The sequence below is a fragment of the Haliaeetus albicilla genome, chromosome 6 (assembly GCF_947461875.1).
Source record: "Haliaeetus albicilla chromosome 6, bHalAlb1.1, whole genome shotgun sequence".
In the NCBI taxonomy this organism is placed as follows: domain Eukaryota; kingdom Metazoa; phylum Chordata; class Aves; order Accipitriformes; family Accipitridae; genus Haliaeetus; species Haliaeetus albicilla.
In genome coordinates, this window is record NC_091488.1 from 12,407,835 (window position 1) to 12,430,808 (window position 22,974).

The following is a 22,974-nucleotide window of genomic DNA, read 5'->3' on the forward strand; positions in this document are numbered from 1 at the left end:
ACTTAATCAGGCATAAAATAGCCTTCTGTGCCTTCTCGGTAATAAAGTATTTCTACAAAAGTGCCGTGGTTTAACCCCAGCCAGTAACTAAGCACCATGCAGCTGCTTGCTCGCTCCCCCACACCCAGTCTGATGGAGAGAGAATCAGAAAACAAGTAAAACTTGTGGGTTGAGATAAGAACAGTTTAACAGAACAGAAAGGAAGAAAATAATAATAACAATAATAAAATTACAATAATAATAAAAGGATTAGAATATACAAAACAAGTGATGCACAATGCAATTGCTCACCACTTGCCAACCAATGCCCTGTTCCCAAGCAGTGATCCCCCCAGCCAACTGCCCCCAGTTTATACACTGGGCATGATATCCCATGGTATGGAATATTCCTTTGGGCCAGTTTGGGTCAGCTGTCCTGACTGTGTCCCCTCCCAACTTCTTGTGCCCCTCCAGCCTTCTTGCTGGCTGGACATGAGAAGCTGAAAAAATCCTTGACTTAGTCTAAACACTACCCAGCAACAACTGAAAACATCAGTATGTTATCAACATTCTTCTCATACTGAACCCAAAACATAACACTATACCAGCTACTAGAAAGAAAATTAACTCTATCCCAGCCAAAACCAGGACAAAGAGGTATAGAAGAACAAAAGAAATAATAAAATTTGGAACAACAGCAAGCCTTTACAGTTGAGCAGGAAAAAAAAAATCTTAAAAACAACACTGGTCTTCAGTCTATGCATCAGAAAATAAGTTACAGTTTCCCCTTGGTGGAGATGAGAAGAGGACCATATGATCCATGGTTAGTGCTTGCACACATCTGAGATATGCTCTCCAAGTGTACCAGAGACATTCTGATCAGCTAGTTGAGCAACATGGAGAATGTGAAGCTGTATTTACACTTTGGATTACAAGGGCCCTCCCACATGAACATGCCAATTTATTTTTGACCACATCTTTGGTACGAGACCAAATGTGCAATATTCCAGATTGCAGAAAGGCAAAATTCAACATATTAATTGATCCTTGAATGATAAATGCACTACAATGTAAAACAGCAAGGAAGAAGAACAAGCTATGGCAAAGACATGTGCTGGCAAATCAACAAATGGGCATAATATATATGGTCTGGAAATAGGAAGATGCTTCTTAACCACTGGAGTTGCAAGGTTCTGTCATATCTTCCCAACCACAGCAGTGGGGAAAACAGCTGACTGGCATTCAATATATTCTTTCCCTTTCTGAAAGGGAAGGAATACTGTGGTTATCCGACAGCAGAGGCCTGGACACAATGGTCCAGTAGGTTTCCTGCAGGCCTGTAGTTCTGTGCAGACATGTCTACACTGGAAACAGTAGTGTCCTAAAGAGATACCTGCCTGGGTGCAGGGCAAAAGCAGTGTAGCTGCAGCACCTGGAGCTCAGTGAAGCTCAGCGAAGCTCAGCTTACCCTGTCACAAGGGTAACTTATTCATACTGAGCTCCACATGGCTCAACCGCTTTTGGTTTCCAAACTACCTCATCTGAATCCACCATGTGCCCACCAGTATAGATGTATTTATTGTCTGGATCTCCCCTTTCTTAAGGACAGGTACGTCAAATTAAAATATCAATATGTATTAATGTATATATTGTCTTTTCCCCCCATGATGTAAAGCACTGAAAACCTTCCAACTCGCAGAAAAAGCAGCGGACAAACCCTCCTCAGATTTATCAAATTGCAAATTTGCCACAGAGAAAAGGACTTGGTCAACCAGTACCAATTATACAGTACACGGGTGAGTTCCTTGGAAAGGTGTGCGTGTAAGGTCTAGTTAAAGAAGCTCATCTCCTTAACTTATGCCTGTTAATGAAAGGACAATCTTACCTAGAGGACATTTCAAAGCATCAATCAGACAACGTAAATAGTCCTATCTCTGAAATTCACGAACAACTCAGCTACTTAGAGATAAGAAAAGCTTTCTTGAGTAAAAACCAAAAGCACCATTGCGTTTTGTTAATGCAAACTAGGCACCCAAAACATTTAATGAACATACATGAAAACTGCAGAGTTTGGGATTCTGAAGGAGGTTGTTTATTTTTAAGAAAAAAGGTGAAAGATATATTTTTTTTCCTTGGGAATGAAGAGTTTCATTATGATGCTTACTTCATCTTGGTATTAAATGTATGAAAACAGAAATGTTCCCTTTTCAGAGAAGGAAAATTTTTATTTACCAATTTTCTGTTTCAAAAATAAAGACCTTAAGTATTAACCTTACATCACACTGAAATTATTATCTCTGCCACCCTGAATTTTCTGGAAAAACTAATTTTGTGACATACCAGTACCACTTCTCACTCACTTTTCAGTAGGATAAATATCTGTACAAGGGACCTGGCAGCACAGAAGGGATTTAAGCTTTAGGTTTTTAGGCCAGAGGCTTCTGAGTTCCTCCAAAGAAAACTGTTCTTCACAATGAAGATGGTACAGTTAATAGCAAGACTGAAAGATCAGTCTCTTTCCTTTGAAATTCTATGATGATCTTCATGCATGGGAAGCACAGGACCTTTAAGGCATATTACACTACCTCACAACCAACTGAATAGACCTTTTGGCTACAAAAGTTATTACAAAGGCAGTCTTACCGAATCCCTCATGATGGTGAGAAAAGTTCTTTTGAAGAGGATACAGAACTGGGTTAGGCAGCTGGCAGAGAAGCTGTGGCAGCCTTCTGTGGAGGAGGAATCCTGCGGAAACACATAAAAGAACAAACTTCTTTCTTTGCAGTATCTTGCTTAGTTTTCATTCACAAAACCCCACTCTCATCAGCTGAATGTGCCCAGAAACCTCCTCCGTTGGCTGAGGATTTAAATTCTTTTCCTCCCCCACCTCCAGTCTCAAGCCATGCCCATTAGTTGTGATATATGAAATACCTCTTCAGAAGGCCGGTGCCAGAGGAAGGGATTCAACTCATTCTCACCACCAACATCCCTCTTGTAGTCTGTGTCACATATCCTCTCCCGTACCGCCCTTACTAGCCGGCTGTTCTGGTCTCCATATTCACCAGATGCTACTTCCATAACTACAAAAACAAGAAGGTAAGTTACTGGTTTACACTACTGACTAGTTACAAGCCTTATTATTAAATCCCTTTGGTTCTGTAGCATTGACAGAAACAGGAGTTTTGTCTAGAACAGGCTCTAAAATGCCACATGCAAATTCGTATGTATACACACTTAATTTAAAAGTATCTTTCTATAAATCTTCAGAGATTTCTCTTCATCCTGGAAGTTAAATGAACCATTTTAGAGGAAAGGCAGTGAATATGGAATAGTCTTGGTAGTAAAAAATCACAAAAGTCTATTTTTGTGGTCCTTACTGCTTCTTTGGAATTCAGAAACGACAATGAAAAAAACCTCAATGCTATTAGCTGTACAATACCACAGTGGTATTGTTCAAGACACAAAACCAGAATACTGGAGCCACTTTGAAAAGCCACTAAGATTAATTACTATGAAACACTAATGAATATATTTTATCTTTCATTTCCTGGACCTGAACTTCCACCAGAGAGAAATATTCACTAAATTTTACCACTAGATGGCATTCAAATTACTTAGAAAAAATCTGAATAATTTTGAGTTTTGGTACATGCATGTACACGCGCACATACGTACATATGCACAGAAGTATAAAGCACACCTTGGTCCCCATTACCCTGAAGGTCCTAATCAAATGAAAAATAAATTAAATAAACTATTCAAATTGTCCTTACCAAAATCTGCTGGATTGTGGTAAGTTGGGCAATTCAAACCCAGATCTCTCAAGTAAGGGACTAGGTTTAATACCTTCCCACGGTAAATGCATTGTCCTTGACTTAAAACATAGAGCTAGAAAACAAGGCAAAGAGAAGAAAAAGAAAAAAGAAAAATGTGAAATAGTATCAAAATATTTGAACCTGCTATCTGTATAACAGCAATCCATGAACCTAATGACCTCTTCTTGTTCTCGTGGGACAAACACCTTGGGAAGATTTGTGACCTCTTGGAACTACCTTTGCATGGAATTACAACTAATGGAAAATGAAATGCTTAAGGTTTGAATTCTGCAAACATTCCCTCCAGGACTTAAAGCACATTAACACAGAAACAGACTAATTCCAGCCTTAGACACATGCTGAAAATAGGCAAGAAAGTATAGAGCCGAGCCATCTAGTTTCCACACATTATGGATATTTTGGGCTGGGAGACGAGGCTGGTGAATGCAGGAATGGAAGGAGAGGTGGAACAGCACAGCAACGGGAAACAGCTTGATTATTCTTACTTTTAGCTACACTATTGACTTTACACACACCTCCTTGCTAGACTGGCAACCTGCAAAAGCTTGTTCACCTATGGTGCAGTAGGTTTTCTCTTAGCTCTCACAGGTCTAATTTAAATCTCCTAACAAGACTGAAGTAAATTTAAATCTAACCTAAACAGGCATGGTCTACATCCTGTTGTTAGGTTGGAGAAAAGGTCTCCAACTGACTTCATTTCAATTATTATTATTTCACATGAATAAACTCTTCTGAATTTACACTTGTGTAGCTAGGATAAGAATGTGTACTGGCAACATTGCCGACATTGGCACTAAAGCTCTCTTGCTCTTAAATTACCCTAATTTACTTTACTGACAGCCCTGTGCCCAGGAGCAGTGGTGAGTGAAGACGTGAAAATCACAAGTGTGATAATCATGATTTCACAAACATACCAGCCAGATTCTTTTAAAACATTACTTGTAAATAATGGAAATGGGCAGAGAAGAAAAAAACATAATCAAAAAGTATATTTTACTCTTATTTATTTAATTACTTTATTTGATTTGGAACCATAGACTAGAATTATTCATGTTTTTACCTAAAGAGTGTAGCCCTAAAAGTATAACCCACCTAAACCACACATAAAGAGAAAGCATTTGAGAATAATACCTGATCAAACAACTCGAACAGTTTAGCACTGGGCTGGTGAATCGTGCAGATGATCGACCTGCCACCCTGGGCTAAAGCCTTCATCAGAGAAACAACCTGAAAACATGATGCACTATCCAAGCCACTGAATAAAAAGAAAGAACTTTGTTATCCACAGGTCCATATGCATCACTCAAAACTAGCACATGTATTGTTACTTTGGTCTCTCACTATTATCCTTTTATAAATTTTGTCTGCAGCAGTTTAATTTTATCATATGCCCACCTTATGCTTGTATTTCTCCATTAGTCTTTTAATTAAGTTGGAAGCATGCCTGAGAATGAAAAATAGAGTATTCTCAAAGCTGCCTTAAGGGACTTCTACATTTTAGGACTGCAGATTTAAATGCTCCCAACTTTAATGAATAGATACATATTCATAGCTCTCCCAACTTCCTCCTAGTCTGATCACAGAATTTGATTTTAAATATGCTATATTATTAAAAGTCACACTTCAAAATGCTTATATTCAAGTTATCTTTGCTTGAAAAAAAAAACACCTCATGCTACAATCTGAAAATATTTTCCTCTCTCTCTTCCTTCCTGTTTAAGTTTGTGTCTCCCTTAAAAATTATTTATAGTTTCATGGTCCAGCGATTACAGTAGTGACCCAAGGCAGTAAGTACCCAAATCAAATTACTTCTTGTGGTCTTATTCAGTATTTACAGGCAACACAAAATGAGCCTTTTCCAAGGACTTAGGGGCGAGTAACCTTTCTGCAGCACTGTTCTACTACAAAAAGCATTATTTGTCTATCTTTAATTTATGGCCTTGAAGTACCTGGTTGGTTCATCAAAAAACATGACAGGAGGATTGTTCACCAGCTCCAAAGCAATAGCAAGACGCTTTCTCTGGCCTCCAGAAAGACTCCCAGTCCTCGTATTAGCACATGTCAGCAAACCGAGGGCTGTCAGTATTTCCTTTACCTAGAGGAAACAAAGCAATGCATCATTTAAATTTGTTAGCACAAAATAAAAGCCTCTTTACGGATTTTCATGGAGAATGTAAACTAGCTCATGACTTTGTTTCACCATCCATACACTGAAACCTTTTTCCATCTAATGTAGCATTTATTAGATGCAGTGGGGTTTAACAGTCTACCATTTACTATTTTGACTCAAATTCTACTTGTTTGTCCTACATGACCTGTCTCAATAAGGAAGCCTTTCCTGTGAAAATGGAGTGGAAATCAGTTCTTCTATAGCACCCCTTGGGTATGGCACTGATATCAAAAAGAGCTTTGCAGCATGTTTACACAGTGAAATCAAGAAGCTTTTTTCAATAGAACTTCTAGGCTGTATTTACAAGGGATTGGAGAACTGTATTAACAAAAATTAGTGGCTTCTATAGAGCAATGACCTGCTCTTATCTCATCTGTACTTGTATTGGGTTTGTGTGGCAAGGTTTTGGTAGCAGGGGGAGGTTACAGGAGTGGCTTCTGTGAGAAGCTGCTGGAAGCTTCCCCTGTGTCTGACAGAGCCAATGCCAGCCGGCTCCGAGACGGACCTGCCACTGGCCAAGGCCGAGCTCATCAGCAATGGTGGTAGAGCCTCTGGAATAACATACTTAAGAGGGAAAAAAATAAGTTGCTGGGACAGACAGAAATGGCAGCCGGAGAAAAGAGGAGTGAGAACATGTAAGAGAAACAGCCCTGCAGACCCCCAGGTCAGTGCAGAAGGAGGGGGAGGAGATGCTCCAGGCGCCAGAGCAGAGATTCCCCTGCAGCCCATGGGGAAGGCCGCGGTGAGGCAGGCTGTCCCCCTGCAGCCCAGGGAGGTCCACAGTGGAGCAGATCTCCACCTGCAGCCCGGGGAGGATCCCACACCTGAGCAGGTAGGCTCCCGAAGGAGGCTGTGACCCTGTGGGAAGCCTGTGCTGGAGCAGGCTCCTGGCAGGACCTGTGGAGAGAGGAGCCCACGGTGGAGCAGGTTTTCTGTCAGGACTTGTGACCCTGCGGAGGACCCATGCTGGAGCAGTGTGCTCCTGAAGGACTGCACACCGTGGAAGGGACCCACGCTGGAGCAGTTCATGAAGAACTGTAGCCCGTGGGAAGGACCCACACTGGAGAACTTCATGGAGGACTGTCTGCCATGGGAGGGACCCCACACCGGAGCAGGGGAAGAGTGTGATGAGTCCTGCCCCTGAGGAAGATGAAGCGGCAGAAAATAACATGTGATGAACTGACCGTAACCCCCACTCCCCATCCCCCTGTGCCACTGGAAGGGGGTAGGTGGAGAATCCAGGAGTGAAGTTGTGCCCAGGAAGAAGGGAGGAGTGGAGGGAAGGTGTTCTGAGATTTGGTTTTATTTCTCATTACCCTACTCTGGTTGACTGGTAATAAATTGAGCTAATTTTCCCCAAGCTGAGTCTGTTTTGCCCGTGACGGTAATTGGTGAGTGATCTCTCCTGTCCTTATCTTGACCCACGAGCCTGTTGTTATATTTTCTCTCTCCTGATCAGCTGAGGCGGGGGAAGTGATAGAATGGCTTTGGTGGGCACCTGGCGTCCAGCCAGTGTCAACCTGACACAGTTCTTCACAGTCTAGTCTTTAAAGTGCAGCCATTGATTTTAAGTGTTTTCATTCTCCTCAGAGCCAATTCAGTTGTCACACATACTCTCAGATGTTTGGGATGTCCTCAAGGCACAGCCTCAGGAAGGGCACAGCTTGTCCAGGGTCTTTGGAGCAAAAGGAGAACAATGCCAGCAGCTATGAATCAGTGATGGTAGATCTGGCCTAGCAGCCCTATACGAGGAAAATAGCTCTTTGGCATCAGTAAAAACATGGACGTAAAAATGAATGAATCCAAGCTACATTGCTCATGCAATTAAAAACTCTACCTCCTAAAAGGTAGAAAGAAAGCCCAGACATTTAATACTTCACTGAAGTATAGGAAAAGGAGCCTGTCATTTTTTTTAAGTAATAGTTGCTTGGATGGATGGAGTTTTCCAGAAAGGGTGGCTAACATGGTAAAAATTGGTTAGACCAACCAGGGCCTGACCCTTGACTTGTCCTGACTTTAATTTCCTGGAGCTACCTCTCTCAGTGAGAGGGGGTGAAAAAAGAACAAAACCCACTAACCTTCGTTCTCAGAGAGAAGAGCCCAACGTCCTTCCCTTTATCTCTAGGAAGGATGTTACACGATGTGGGCAGCACAAGCTAGGTCAGCTAGAAACATAAACTACAATTCACTGGAGGATTTTTCACTTGTCTTTGTTTTAAACAAGCATCTGTAATCTTGCTAACACAACTGCATAAATTCATAAAATTTATCTATGATAAACATTTATCTTACAATTTACAACAATAAAATGATCTAGTCCAGCACAGGCCAGTACCACTAAGCCAAAAATGATGGCCCTTCTACTATGTGTTGAATAAATGCATACAGTACAGGTTTTTCCTCAAAGAGCTGTTTGTAATTACAGTGACAGTGTGAACCAGTGAATTAACTTGCCTGGCCTAACTTACTAAAGTGTAAATGAATTAAGAGTTTCAAAGTACAAATAAAATTAACAGCTGTTTCTAAGCAAATGTATTTTCCAGTAAAAAAATTCGTGTTTGGCTTATTAAAAAAAAAAAGGATTTGAGAGAATCAAAGCAATCTTAAGCTACCAAACATGTTGATTCCTGTAGTTTCCCTCTCTGGAGCTCTTTATGATTTTCAAGGATTCTCTGAGATTGAAGAAATGCCAAATGGTCTAATTTGGAAATAAATACAGACAAAAGACAGCCACAAAAATGGCTGCTCTACCTTTGTAGTTGCCATAGTTTTCACTCTTCAGGCAAAGGGTATACTTTTCGCCAGGTGGGTCAGAAGCAGTTTCACCTTCTCCTTTATAAACCTCTGCTTAAGAATCACATGCTGGCTACTGTCAGAGGCGCCTTTTATTGGAGTAAGAGAATTAAGTCCAACAAGTCAAGTTCAGGCCTCCATCAGATAAAAAAATGAATTAAACTGGCATCTGGGGAAGAGCAGGAAGCCTCTCATGTTCCTGAGACAGCAGGCCACAACTTTCTCATGTCCATGTTCCACTCCCACTCCTGTGTCCCCTCATCTCCTCCTTCCTCCTGCACAACTTGGTTTCACCTGAGTCCTGCAAGGTGGCTTCTTCCAGCCACCTGCAAGACTCCCTAATTTGCCCACAGAGGGTCTCATCAGTGCATGGTTTTGGGACCGCAAAATGCACCAAAATGAAAATCTCAGCTTTCTTTCTATGAAAAAAAACCCCACTGAAAAATCATGGAACGCCCAAAACTTGAATTTTGCAGGAGTAAGTGTAGCAAAAACATTGGGAGCTTCCTATACCAATAGTAACTGCCTTTTCATTCGTGGGGCAACTGAATTGCTAAGCCACTAGAAGTCTTGTCCAGAGTAACATACATGTCCCTAACAAAGACAGAAGGAGCAGCCAGCTTTCTTGGAAGGTAAATCTTAATGTTAGCCATGGGGCCATGTTATCACATTAGCACTCAGCGTAACCCCCACATAAGAGAGGCTTCCTCCTCGAGGAGGCAGTGTATGAGAGATCATACTGTCTCCCTGTTGGTGCTGTCTTATGCTGGATTGAAACATAGCTTGAGGCCAGCCAAAACGCCTCCAAACACTTTCTGAGCTACCGTTTCACTTTTCACGACTGTCTCAACAACCTGAACCATCTCTGCTTTCACCAGTGCCATGATTTTTTGTTTATGTTTAGCTCCAGACATTATCCTCCCTAGGCATATATGGTTTTGAAACATGCTGTGCAGCACCAAACTGTTCCTCTCCTACACTTCGGCATGCTCTGGTAACTCTAGCCAAGCACAGACACTTGAGCTCTGAGTGTCCTTAGGAATACACAGGCCCAGACATTTTAAGTGCAGAATAAATGTGTAGAAAGGGCACATTTCCAGCCCTTTAAAGTATAAGTGAGGTAACCAAATTCAGTTGAGAAAGCTGCCTCATGCACAAGCTAATGTGTCGGAAGCCATTTTGCCTGGTCACACACCTCCAAGGTATTTTCTTTAAAAGGACAGCCCTGTGTCAGAACAAATGACAGGGAGGAATCGTGGCAATCAGATAGGTGAGAGGAGCACACTTCCTAGTGCAGGTCCAGCTGGGTTATAGGTCTCCATGGGCAAAACACACCAGGACTTCTCTCCCGCTCAGAAAAGTCACATCAGCCGCAGGCAGAAGCAGAACAATGCAGCAAATGTGCAAGAGTAAATCGTGCAACTCATTCCCAGTGTTTTAGAAAAGATACATGCATGTTTTAGCCTGGTTTCCTACTTGTCCAAACCTCGGTCACCCAACACAGCTTCAAAATACATTAGTCTGTATCTTAACTACAACTGCATTAACTTGTCCAGTGCAACGATATGCCCACCAGCATAGCCATAAAGATCAACCCTTTCAAACACAAGCACAGAAATTTCTGCAGCAGTTACAAGAACTGCTGAGTTTTTCATTAGTCCTTGGAAAAATTAAGCCCTACACTCACCATTGCCAGACATGACTGATTAATCTTGCCACACACAAGATGCCTGAGCCCTCAGACATGCCTGTAAGAGAATCTAAGGTGTTAAGGCACATTAAAAGGAATCCTACAAAACCTGTGAACTTATTTCAGTAGATCTTTGACAATTATCTACTCAGTCTCATACAGAAAGCAACTTCCACAGAGACTGTAGTAAACATTGCCTCATAATGATACCTGTCAACTTTGAGGTTATGATTTATTCTATCATTACAAGTCCAACGCAATTCAGTGTTAGATAAAAATGTCTGTTTTACAGAGCTCACTTCATGGACCTCTTTGGCATCCCCCAAAAATCTCAGTTTGATGGACAGTATACATACCATTTCTCTCCTGCCTTCATCTTTCTCTTGAAGTTTCAGATGAGCAGATACCTGGAATGCAATACAATGGAATTTGATTTTGAACTGGTCTGAAGCACAACAACCAGTTACAGTGCATGTCTCAGACACAACATCCCAACATACCATTTAAACAACTTCTTCCAACCCAGTCAGGAAAGTTTAAGTTGAACTATAACGTTCAAATCACAAGCATCACATATGCACGTTCAGTAGGTAACTGAGTATAATCTGACTTAAGCAATCACTGAAGTATCTGACAAAAAGCATAATAGGAAGGCCACTCTACAAGTCAAAGCGCTTGAGAGGAAGATGGGAGAGTCATGTTTTTTGCATAGCCACTAACTTCCCAGGCAATGCTAGAATCACAGTTTATTTGTGCTTCATCTGTATCATAAGGATAACCAAACTCTGCCATTCTCCAGGATGTGAACAAATGAGTACAGAAATAAATAATCTTGTGAAAGATGTCATTTGCTATCTTAAGAGGCAGCTCCACAAAACATTATGATTAACCCTTATTAGAAGCAATTAAACCGTTAAGTAATTATTTTTGTCAGAGCCTTGATTGATTAATTTACACAGCAAGTATCATCTGGGCCCAATTCTACAAAAGTGGTCCTATGGGATTCTGACTACAATGTTCAAGTAAACAAAAGAGAATAAAAACTTCCTCACAGAGAAAAGCCTTTGCAGAAAACTAGCCATATAAAAACTACAGTGATTTCTTCTGGCCTTAAAATTTGGGAACTGATGCTGGCATACAGTATGAGCAACCTTAGCCTGATTTTGGTAACACCCTCTGAGAAAAACTGGCTCGTTTCTCAAACTGAGTAAGAGGCACTTCTAGACTGATGGGTCAGGCTGGCAATTAGTAAACTTCTTGATGCTATGAAAAACGGTAAGAAGAATTTACGTTGCCTGAAAGTCTTGGGATTATTCTGTTCCTGTTTTTTCATGTGAAGAACAGGAAGAGATTTTATACAATGCCTTTATTAAAGAAAAGGCACAGAAGAGTAGGAGTAGAAGTAGCAGAGAGACCATGCTCAAGTCAAAATAGCACTTTGCAGTCAGAACATGGAAGATGGGGAGAAAGAGAGAGACAAGGTTACTCATCCACTACCCAAGAAAAAAGATGGTCCCTACAAAGGCTCATTCTGTGCAGAATTTCAGGTTCCATTCTCTAGGATGTCTACGGAGTAGAGCCTTAGATCTTCTTCCAAATCATAATGTTGATTACAAATTGAAAATGATAAAACTAAAGAAGCTCAGATAACCCATAGAAGGATAAGCCTGAAATGGAATTCAAGGCACCATCAAAGTCCAAGCACTTCCACTAAGTGGAATCAAATAGAGATAACGGCTTGTGAAATTACCAGGAGTAAGAACATGTGCACAATACACAGAGATTTTTTATGTTTTCTCCCGACCAATTAGAGCAAGAAACAAAGCTCACCATCATAGCTTCTTGGACAGTCAGATGAGGAAGGAGCATGTCATCTTGCATGATGTAGCAGGAGACTTTGCGAAAAGAGCGCAGGTCACGAGGCTGTCCATTGATGAGGATTTCTCCTTTCATTCCCGTCTCTCTGAAACGAACCAACAAAATAACCAGGGGTGAATCTTGCCTTCAGTTGTGCTGCCAAAGGCCTCAGTATGTGGAATTCTTAGGTAATTACCATCCACTATGGAATAAAACTGATACAGTGGATAAAAATTAATTTATTTCATGATTATGCTCTCTTTCATAAAAGGCTTCATGGAATGTTGCTGAAAATTTCACTCAAAGTTAGTACAAAACGTGTCCTGTCTTATATGAATGTCTGAAAAAACATCAAGCCATTCAAGTGATTTTTTTTTAGGTTTCTCTATCCTGTTCCTTGTGCCCTAAAGACAGCAACACACAGACTCTTTGTATTTGGCCATACAACAGGGGATTCGGGAAGATGAACCACAGTCACTTCATACACTGCAGTTTGGTCAAGACATCAACATTATGAAAGTGGCAACTAAAAAGGGTCATTTTTTTCAAGTGGTTATAAAATGCCATTTAAAAAATATCACAAACATAAGACACTGAGTCAGATTGGTTACACAGCTAGAAGGGAGACTTTTTTTGTGTGCTTTTGACTTTAAATTGCTTCCTATTTTTGGATCAGACTTTTTAACAGATAAATCCTAAGTGACCTGAACAGGACAAACAGAAAAAATATAGGCAATAAGAATCTAATTAAAAATCTGTGAAATACCTGTTTTCTACAAACACTGGGGTAAGATTTCTTCTGCTGTTGTCTCCAAGGAGCCATCAGGCTAGGTGATCTCATCTTACCTGGTATTTTCATTGTTACTGACCTGTATCCTGCCAGAATGTTCATGAGCGTTGACTTCCCAGCTCCTGAAGGACCCATAATTGCAACAAGTTCTCCACTGCTGAACTTCCCTGAAATTCCTTTCAAAAGGGTCTTATAACCTGAAAGAAGAAAGAAAAGTTCACCGAATCCTTCACAATCATGTCTGGGGGCAATGAAAGTTCATTTCCACTAAACAATGATGACAAATAGGCATTAGTGGGTACCTACTGAGAGGTTGATGCTAAGATCAACACACTGCAATAACTACCAAAAGCCAAATTCTGAGTGGAAGCGGCAGCCTCCTCCTGCTACACAAGTAGTATGGTGGGATTACAGAATCACACACTCTTGATTCACTCTAGGAAAATTTTCAAACAGGGCTAAGAAGCCTTGATGCCATTTTCTAAGTGTCTTCTCAGAGTATTTTACTAGGATGCTGATGCCTCCATTAAAATATCTACTACTCCACAGCTAATGTAACTCCACAGCCTTGGAGCAGACTGCCCTCCAATTGCAGCTTCAATGCCGAAATTGTGCCCTCTCACCAAAACAACTTATTGGAGAGTAATAGCCATGATCTCAAAGGCAAAGCCCTATGCTTTTGTTCATTCCCTGCTAAAAAAAGGTATGACAAGAAACACAGCACAAGGAGACATACAGGAAGACAAACCTGCTTAGTTCTCTTACCATAAGGACTCCTTATCATAAGAACTCTAAAGGCTTGTCTAAAAAGGGAGACTGATCACAATAACTCTGTAAAAATAATTCCATGGGAAATATTTATTCCAGATTAAGAACATGCAGGTTTTTTTCTTATTTAGATTAATCCACCTCAAAAGACCATGTCACAATAATAATGTCCTCAGGCAAAGCTGTTCTAGAATAACCACAATACCAACTTCAAATATCTCACCTTGTTCCTGAGTAAATTACTTTTGTCAAGAAATGTTAATTTAAACCCCAAACTCCATGTTACTCTGGGTGTAAGCAAACTGGACTCCAATGAGAATTCTAGATTCAGACTTAGTTGCATCCATCTTGTCTTGCATGATTCCCATTTTAAGGCATAAGGACTGGGTGGGGAGGGTGGAGAGAGCCCTGAGCAGCTTTTAAAGTTTTCAGGATCTCTTTCCCTTTTATTTTTTGCTTGCTTACTTCATTTTAATTACCAGTGCTTTTAGTTAGAAGTCATTATAACAAAAAAATGTTAAGTAAGGTGTCAAAACAAAAAAATTCTCATATGTTGAAAATGTTACTGTCATTAAATTAAAACCAAAACAGAAGAGTGGAAGATCCCTTTACATGCAGTGTTGGGATTTGACAATCCATTTTGCCATACTGGTGCATATGCAGGCAGCATTTATATTCCACATGTAAACTATTCCAGTCCTGTGATTATCATTAGCATAGGTTGTAGCTGGAATGTTGAAATGCTGTAAAAAAATCACGTTGCCTGCAAGCTCCTAGAAAATGAATGGTGGATTACCTTCTTCTGATTTCTCTTTATTCCTAACTCCATAATTTCTTGTTTTCCTTTCATCCCCCCTTAGCATTCTCTTTAAATTTTCTTCTTTTCTCTAGTCCCAGTTCACACTCTTTCAATGCCACAGAGAGCAAACTTTGCACCAAAACCATTAATGTCATGCTGCCATGGGGTCTCCCAAATCCTCAGCAAATACTCTTCTCTGAGCATTCCCCAGCCCAAGAGGAATGCAGTAGCCACAAAAACTCTCTCTAGAAATATCTGATCCTGCCATTTTCATGGCAAATGTCCTAGAGAATGTAATTGACCAAGTGAATCAAAACATAGTTTTCTCGAGTGCTTTTTTTTAAACAGGCCAGTAATTTTTCACTCTAAAATCTTGTCCTGGACCTGAAAGAAACAACTTGTTTGGAAGCTACGAGATATAATAGTACAAAAACAGCAGTGTATTCACACTGACTGTTTATGGCACACGACCTAAAAACAAAAGCAAAGACAATCTTCTATTAAAAGGAACAGCTATTTCGAAGAGAGAAATCCTTGGCACTCCAACAAGGTCAACAAGTTTGTCCCTCACACCAATGTCACCATCCAAATCACCATTTGAAGGAAAAGTACAAGGAAGAGAGCAGACCTTTGAAACATGACAATATTTACTAAATGGGATCTATAGAGACAAAGTCCTTCACACTATCCCTTAAGTGTAATGAGAACCAGGTACCTCCCAAGCCTATTAAATTTGTAAGGGACTCCAACGTTACTTTACCACTGATAATTTGCATTACGCACACACCCACCACACACACACAAGCTATATGCAGTTCAGAACTCTTTCTCACACAGGTCAAATGCTGGCCAAGTTGGCCTGTCATTAACTTCCACTGGGACAGGATTTCTTTCAGCGGGTCCCACACGTAGTGCATGGGGTAAAATACTCATTGGTGTCTGTCTCTACTCCCTGTCTGCCCCACAAGGCAGTTCAACATGACAGAACATCACGTGACAACTCCATTACATCAATTTCTATTGTATGGGCTTGTTCTGACCCAGATTTCCAGGGTAAAGGGTTCTTGTTAGAGTTTCGTAATAGTCAGCTCATCATGAGTTTCAAGATCAGGACAGTAAATATTGCACAAACTTATAGGGGAGCATAAAGAATGTGTACTGCCATGAATACTGAGGGAGGTACAACCTAAAATACATACTCATGGTCTGAAAACATGCATCAACATACATACCATTATCTAAAACTGAAGGCTCTCCTCTCACTACACATGACTGTGAGATTTAACATTACATCCATTGAAGTCACTTTTCCAAACATAATTTCACTAATTATAATCAGTTTAACTTCAATTGCAGTAACTTCTCCCTCCTTACCTGCACTTGTTTCTGCCCCTCTGATGGGAGATTTCCATTTTAAGTATTCTGCACACAATGTTAAATCAGAGCGGGACACATCTCTGCAACTCATTTGCAAAACAGTAGAGGAACATGATTTAAGTAGAAAAAAATATGCGTTTTAGATCAGGATCCAAATCACTGGCATTTTAAGTTGCTACCAACTCAAAGCCATCTCTTCTTTTGACTGGAAGCACATAAGAAGCCTTTCTATTACAAAGGTTAATTTAGCAAACCCACAAAAAGATTTGACACTGTAGCAGTAGCGTGGTGCCCAGTATAATCCTTTACAAGGAATTAAAGTCCGTAAGTAACTACAGTCTTCTCTTTCAGAATATTGAGGCTAATCTTTAACTGAATCAGTTGACCTAAAACTTCTATATGGGCCACATGTCTTTCACAAGAAACAGATTATGCATTTGGAGGGGATTGTATTCTTCTAGTACAGGGACTGTTTCATATCCATCTGCTATATATTAGGAATTTCTGAGCACGTTCAATCCTGGTTTACCTGGCCCACCTCATTTTCCTTACAGAAGTGGCCCTCTCCCTTCCTCCATGCAGCAAGGAGTTTTCGTACCCCAGAGTTCAATGAAAGGCTGAACCTCAAAGCAAACTCACCCCAAGATGGATGCATGTTATGGGCTGTTCAGATCGAGCACCACAGCAGCTGTCTCCTTTTGGACTGGACTTACATCAAGATTAAGCTTGGCATCATGACCTTCAGTTATTTCTCTTAAAACTGTTTTGATTTCCAATGGAAAATAGCTTGGATCCTTTCAGTTTTCCAGTGTCCCCTCCTGGAGTTACTGTGACCTCACCCTTAATATATTTAGGGGTGATGCCCATGGGAATCCAAATACCAGTTTTCAAGAACTACTTAAAATACAAATTTGTCAACAGGACATTAATATACCATCACCAACCAGAACAAGCAGTCAGCAACTTTCTCAGTCCAACCCACTAAAAATAGAATACAAAAAGTAAGAAATCAAAATTGGAACAGAAAATTCAAGCGATGCAAAATTTTTTGGTCTTAATTTCACCTCACATTACATTCCAGAGTTCAACTGCTCCTCCCAAGAAGCAAAATTTGTTTCATTTTCCCATGTTAGGATTTCCCACAGAAAGCAAACTCCAGGCACTGTGATACTAGACCAAATTCGCAGCCAGAAACACATGACTGGTCTGACCAGACCTCCATTCAAAAGGCAGATTTCCCTCACTGCCCGGCTGCAGCACAAAGCCCACAGCAGCCCCTTGTTTAATGAGCTGATAGAGGGTGACCTTTTGTCTTTGGTGAAGATGCTAGGGGAGCTCTTGTTGCTCAAGGCACCAAAACTTTTGCTAATGGATTCAGCAAGGGAGAAACCTGTTGATGGTTTTATCTGCTTCCTCATGGATTTTACAGGGATTTCTGGGAGATTTGGTTTTACCATTCTCACAAAAATTATGACTGATCTGGAAAGAAGTAAGCCACCCCCTCCTCATACTTAGGGTAGGAGCGCATGCTTCAGAATGTGTCTGAGTCAGCACAAAAAAACCCATAACCAAAACTCACCCCTATCCTTACAGTGAATTTCCTCAGGTAAATACTGTCTCTAGGTTTTTAACTAAAATGCTTCATTCATTTGCATTTCATTGATGGTAATATACTCATTTGTTACCCAGAGAAATGTCACACAGACTCCTAGAAGTTTCTAGGCATTGTAGCCTAATTCTGCATCCATCAATAGCCACCAAGAGCCTGTCTCAGGTCCCGGGTGAGCAGAGCAGGCCTTCCCTGCTTGCTGCAATTAGAGCAGGATTTGCCCTTCCCAATATATCTGAACTGTTTCTCTTTCATCACAAGCTCTTCTGAAGGTAGGAAATAGCTGTTGGTACCCTGCAAGTACCACTGGCCTGAAATTACTCAAAGGTTTTTCAGAAAAGTCACTATAGCAAATAGGTAACATAGGAAATTTCAATTCAAAGAGCTCAAATTTGGCAAAACTATAAATGACTGAAAACCAAGCCACAAAATAAGCAGTGTTCGGCACTTAAACGTCAAAACCAAAGACATGATAACCTGCTCTTCCCACACTCTCTACCTGCAGCCAGGCAGAGGTGCACCATTTCTTTAATTAAAAAAATGTATACAAGGACTGTATTTCTATGTGGTTTTGGGTGCTTTTTTAGATGGGATGTGATATATTCCTGCTCAGAAACATCCAGCTGGAAATACAGAAGACATCTCTGAAAGTACTATATTACTAACCTTATTTTAATACCTTCAACAAGCCACACACGTTTTAAACAGCAATTTAAATTTCAATACACAAATTTGTTCTTTGACAGTACCATCAGTCAAATTGTTTGTTAAATCATGAAGAGAAACCACAGCAATTTCTTGGCAGTGTATACTGACCCTGTTCCATTAACAAAACTCCATTGCATTTTCTTATCCTAAAATTTATAGGCTTAACCCTCATCTCATTTCCTCGTGTTTCAATCAAAAAAACTATGCCAAAGTCCAGGAAATTCTCCACCACAAAACCCGAAAAAGAGAAAGTGGAATCAAGACGTCACATCCACACCTTTCCCCTTGAGGCAGGAGCAGGGAGTCCTCCTATTACAGAAAAATGCTCCTAGCAAATTCATGACTTTGCTGCTACCCCTGAGATCCACCATACCCACACCTCGATGGCTAAAGACCATTCCCTGGATTACCTACTGCGCAACAACAGAAGTAAGGGAAAAACAGGCTAACCCAGTCACGTATCATATTAAAGGGAAAGTTAGTGACTTATGGGTGAGAGAAAGAGCTTACAGAAATCCATCCAGACATGGAAAACGTCCTCATGATATCTGGCAGACATTTCATTTGTAGACTCTTTAGATTTATATCAGAAAACTTAACAGCTGGGGAATGCTGGCAGAAACTCTACAGAGAAGCACAAGATGAGAAACACACACAGAGAGATAACAGCCCAAGGCCAGATTTACACTAGAAACATTTGTAGATGTAATAAAACATTAGCAAGAAAACATATTTATCATTTTTACATCAGCAAAAAGTCTTTTCCATACACCTAGATGTAAATATGCCAACAAAAAATCTTCCTGTCTGATCCTTCTCAGTCTATTATTCACTTTCTGCAACTCAGCCCTTGTTCTCACTCCTGAGAAGAAGCCGCTATCATAACAAAACATCTACATGTTTACTGGTAGAGACTAGCCAATCTGCTTCACCTAACAGATTTTTAACACTGTAGGCCAGGAGTAAGCAAGGAGTGGCAGCACGGATATGTGAAGTTCCTGGAGAAAGCTACCCCATATTGGCATCCCACAGAGTCTCTCTCGGTCTCCTCGTGCTTTACTTCCTCTGTCCCCGCCCTGCACCGAGTGAGCACCTTCCTAAACCCCAGAAGCAAGGATGCACTTACAGAAGACCAGCAGGTTGGCACTGCAGAGCATTGAAGGGGTAGTGACAGTAAATATCTTGCATTTATTATGCTACTTTTGGAGCACGCAGTCATGACCACATAGTCATGCACATGAAAAGAGGTGCAGGTTCCTCTTCTTTGCCCATGAATAACATAATTGTGCATGTAAATCAGTTTCTGATGAATTACAGTTCCATTTTACAACTCAGCAGTCACACAGCCATCCAGTTTGTGCATGTAAACATGATAGCTGTACATATGCTAGGAGATGTGTGGAGTGACTAGCAGCCATTGCAAGGTCGTGGCACAGTTCGTGGGTCTGTGCTAGTCGGAGCATACAGTTTCAGAAGCACCTTACAGCAAGAGAAGATGACGTTATTACTGAAGTGGGCAGTGTCCTCCTGCCCTCTCTCCCCAGGACACCTTCCCATCACTTTCCCCTAGCTGGCTTTCAAATGCGCCTACACATCCAGTGAGGACAGCAAGCCCATCCACCTGGAAACCATTCCTGGAAAATTAAGAACACAGAGGGTTTGTTTCCAGCTGCGTGGGCTGCAGGACTGTCACTGCCAGGCCAAGACAGCACGGTTCGCTAGCAGGGTGGGAGAGCCCCTTCAGCAGCTGGGGACCTTCTAGCAGTTTGTGCCACCCAGGAATCCATCTCTTTTCTCTTCCATTCTGAAACACAAATAGGACTTACAGTTAAATGAAATTACCCCTTTTTACAATTCATGCTGGAGCATTCAAACCATTTCATTCCAAACTGGATTGCTTGTTTACTTTATTTTAGTATAAAACAAAAATTAAATCACTTCCCAATGATAAGATGAAGGTATTTGGGGCTTTTCACCAAAATCAAAGTTAGTTCAAAGCCAGGGTATTTTCATAAATTGGGATATCATCAGGGAGATGTTTTTCATATATTTCTAATTCTGCTATTAACCAGCCAGGGCACCATGTTCCCCACTCACTACATGAGTACAGAATGCTTTCCTCTCAGTGGTATGGACAGGGTTTGTTAATGTTCCAAGTAAGAGTTTGTAAATTCTCAGCTGAGAGGGATTATCTGTATCTGTTGATAATTATTTAAATAATTTGAATTTAAAAAAACTCTTGATAGGGATTATTTAAATAGACATTTCTTTCCCAAGCTCCCCACTGAGTTCAAACAGACTTAAATTAAAGTGAATTATAGGTACCGAAACTTGGGAAGAAAAAGAGGCATCTTTTAACTTCCAGAAAATGGGTGGGACAGAAACAGCTTTCCTGAAAAACAGAGTGAAAAAACTATACTGCTTTAATAATAGGAACTTTCCTGATTGTATATTGGCCTGAACTGTACCTCTATAAAGCCTGGGGGGCAAAGTCACGCTAGAAGTAATAAACATGTTTAAGGTAACTGTCTACCAAATAAAACCTGTATGTAAACTCACAGGTCATCAGTTCATGGCTTCCACCATCATTTGTGTATCACAAATTAATAAACCTTTTTATGAATCATTTTTCCACTTTAGCTTTAGAATCCACAAATCCATATACTTCGATTCTACTCACACATCTCTCAGGGACATAGAACAATAGGATTTTCCATTGTCTAAACTCTGAGCCCTGCTTCAGGACAATTAAGGGAATTTACAATTGTAATGTAGTCTTGTACCTTGCCTCAGAGAAACGACCTTCGTTATGTAAATGTCTATAAAACAGCATGCCAGGCACCAAAACATCAGGACAGAGAGGGCAGAAAAGCTAAGTGAGTGCTTGAAGTAACCAAATCAAATTCATTTGCCTCAAAGTCCTTTCCATCTCAGATATGAGGAATCCATTCCTCTCAACCTAAAAATATAATGTCTTTCATGCTTTTAAAAAAAAAAAAAAAACAACCAACCCAAAAAAACATGAAATCCCCCTGGACAGCAAAGCTCTTTCTTTGCAGTGGACTAAACTGCATTTCTTAATATAGCCCACAACCAGGCCTTCTTAAACATACTGTTCTTGATCCATAGCTGATTTCCAACCTAGTGATCATGGGACGGATTATTCATATCTCAGATGTACAGCTTAGCCCATGCTCACAGTAAGCTTTGTAGTGTTCAATCTACCTAATTTTATACACCTACGAGTTTGACGCTTAACCTAAATTCATTGTTTAGGACCCATAAATTACCAATAGTGAGAAAAAGGCACACCTAACAGGTAACTAATTCTACCTATTTTGCATTCCTATTCTGGGAAGGGATAAATAACCTTCTGGAAGTGCATCTTTCTCTTAACTATAGTGGGAGTTCAGAACAATTAGCTTAGACTAGACACTAGATGCTGTGACAAATCTCATCCTTTGCCAACAAAATCATGGCTGATTTCAGCATCAGTCAAAAATAAAATGGGTATCAAAGCATTTTCTGTGTTTTTTAAATGTCACTTTGATCATGGTCCCTCATTTGCTTGCACAATTGCAGTAATTAAGCACATAAATTAAGCACACTCAAAATCTTCAAGTTGGATTGGTACTGCACATGTTCAGATGTTTCCTGTGAACGTATCGAGAAGAGCATCCTGCCCATGTTCAGGATGTACAAATGTACCAGATGTTGTGGTTTTACTTTATCATTATTATTTAGCACTTACTTCACACTCTGATAACTGGGGACAGCCCAAAACTCCACGAATTTTTGCTTCAATCTACCTAACTAGTGCAAGAACACAGCACTGTATTGGTAGCACTTGGTTCAAACTTAACCAGAACACCTCAAAGCCTGAAAAATCAAAATGTGCTTTGGAAGATTAGATGTTAATCAAAAGCTAAATGTTTAAGAACAAACTTTAAAGCAATTTTTTTATTTTATTTGTGTAGGTGCCTAAGATTTGACTTCTATCAGCACACTTCCTTTGTGCTAAACATATCAGCTAACTTCCTTCTGTGGCAAGTCAGTAAAACATACAGTAAATTGCAGCCTGAAGAGAGATCATGAGCCCCTTGTGACATGAAATCCCTAGTTACTGTAGGCCATGTTGCATAATAAAAGAGAATGCATTGATGAGAAGATGGCAATCCAGATGAGAAACTGAGTTCTAGCAGAGAGAGAATCTTCAACCAAACTGTAGATTATAAAGAAACTGAGAAATCCCTTTAATTTCATTGTTCTCTTAGATACCTGGACTAGATATTAAACTTATGCAAGACATTGGATCTGACAGTCCACATTGTGCAGTCAAACAAAAAAAGCCCTGACTAAGTAAAGATTTCACTCTTCTGAAACTTTGAAATGAGAGTTGCGTGCACCATGCTCCTCTATTATGCAGGCTGCTCATCCCATTATTTTAGTATCTGAATACCGCTTTTCTTCAGAATAACTAATTAGATATGACAGTCTGTTAGGCTGCAAGCTCTGCAACCCCCTAATTTTGAGTCTGAAGGTTTAACAGACTATGCAACCTCACTCATTGTCTGGCTGTATCACATCTCCTGGCCAGG

At 40.4% G+C, this 22,974-nt stretch overlaps 1 protein-coding gene across 1 annotated transcript in view; it reads right to left on the reverse strand.

Annotated features, from left to right (window-relative positions):
- The window catches only part of ABCG1 (ATP binding cassette subfamily G member 1), a 55,002-nt gene that overhangs the window by 5,791 nt on the left and 26,237 nt on the right, over window positions 1–22,974 (reverse strand). Inside the window, exons 3-10 of the mRNA XM_069785058.1 lie at window positions 13,195–13,312; window positions 12,299–12,431; window positions 10,825–10,875; window positions 5,765–5,910; window positions 4,947–5,070; window positions 3,753–3,867; window positions 2,911–3,059; window positions 2,623–2,724 (exon numbers count right to left, since the gene is read on the reverse strand). Coding sequence (XP_069641159.1) covers window positions 2,623–2,724; window positions 2,911–3,059; window positions 3,753–3,867; window positions 4,947–5,070; window positions 5,765–5,910; window positions 10,825–10,875; window positions 12,299–12,431; window positions 13,195–13,312 — 938 coding nt within the window. The remainder of the gene's footprint in view (window positions 1–2,622; window positions 2,725–2,910; window positions 3,060–3,752; window positions 3,868–4,946; window positions 5,071–5,764; window positions 5,911–10,824; window positions 10,876–12,298; window positions 12,432–13,194; window positions 13,313–22,974) is intronic.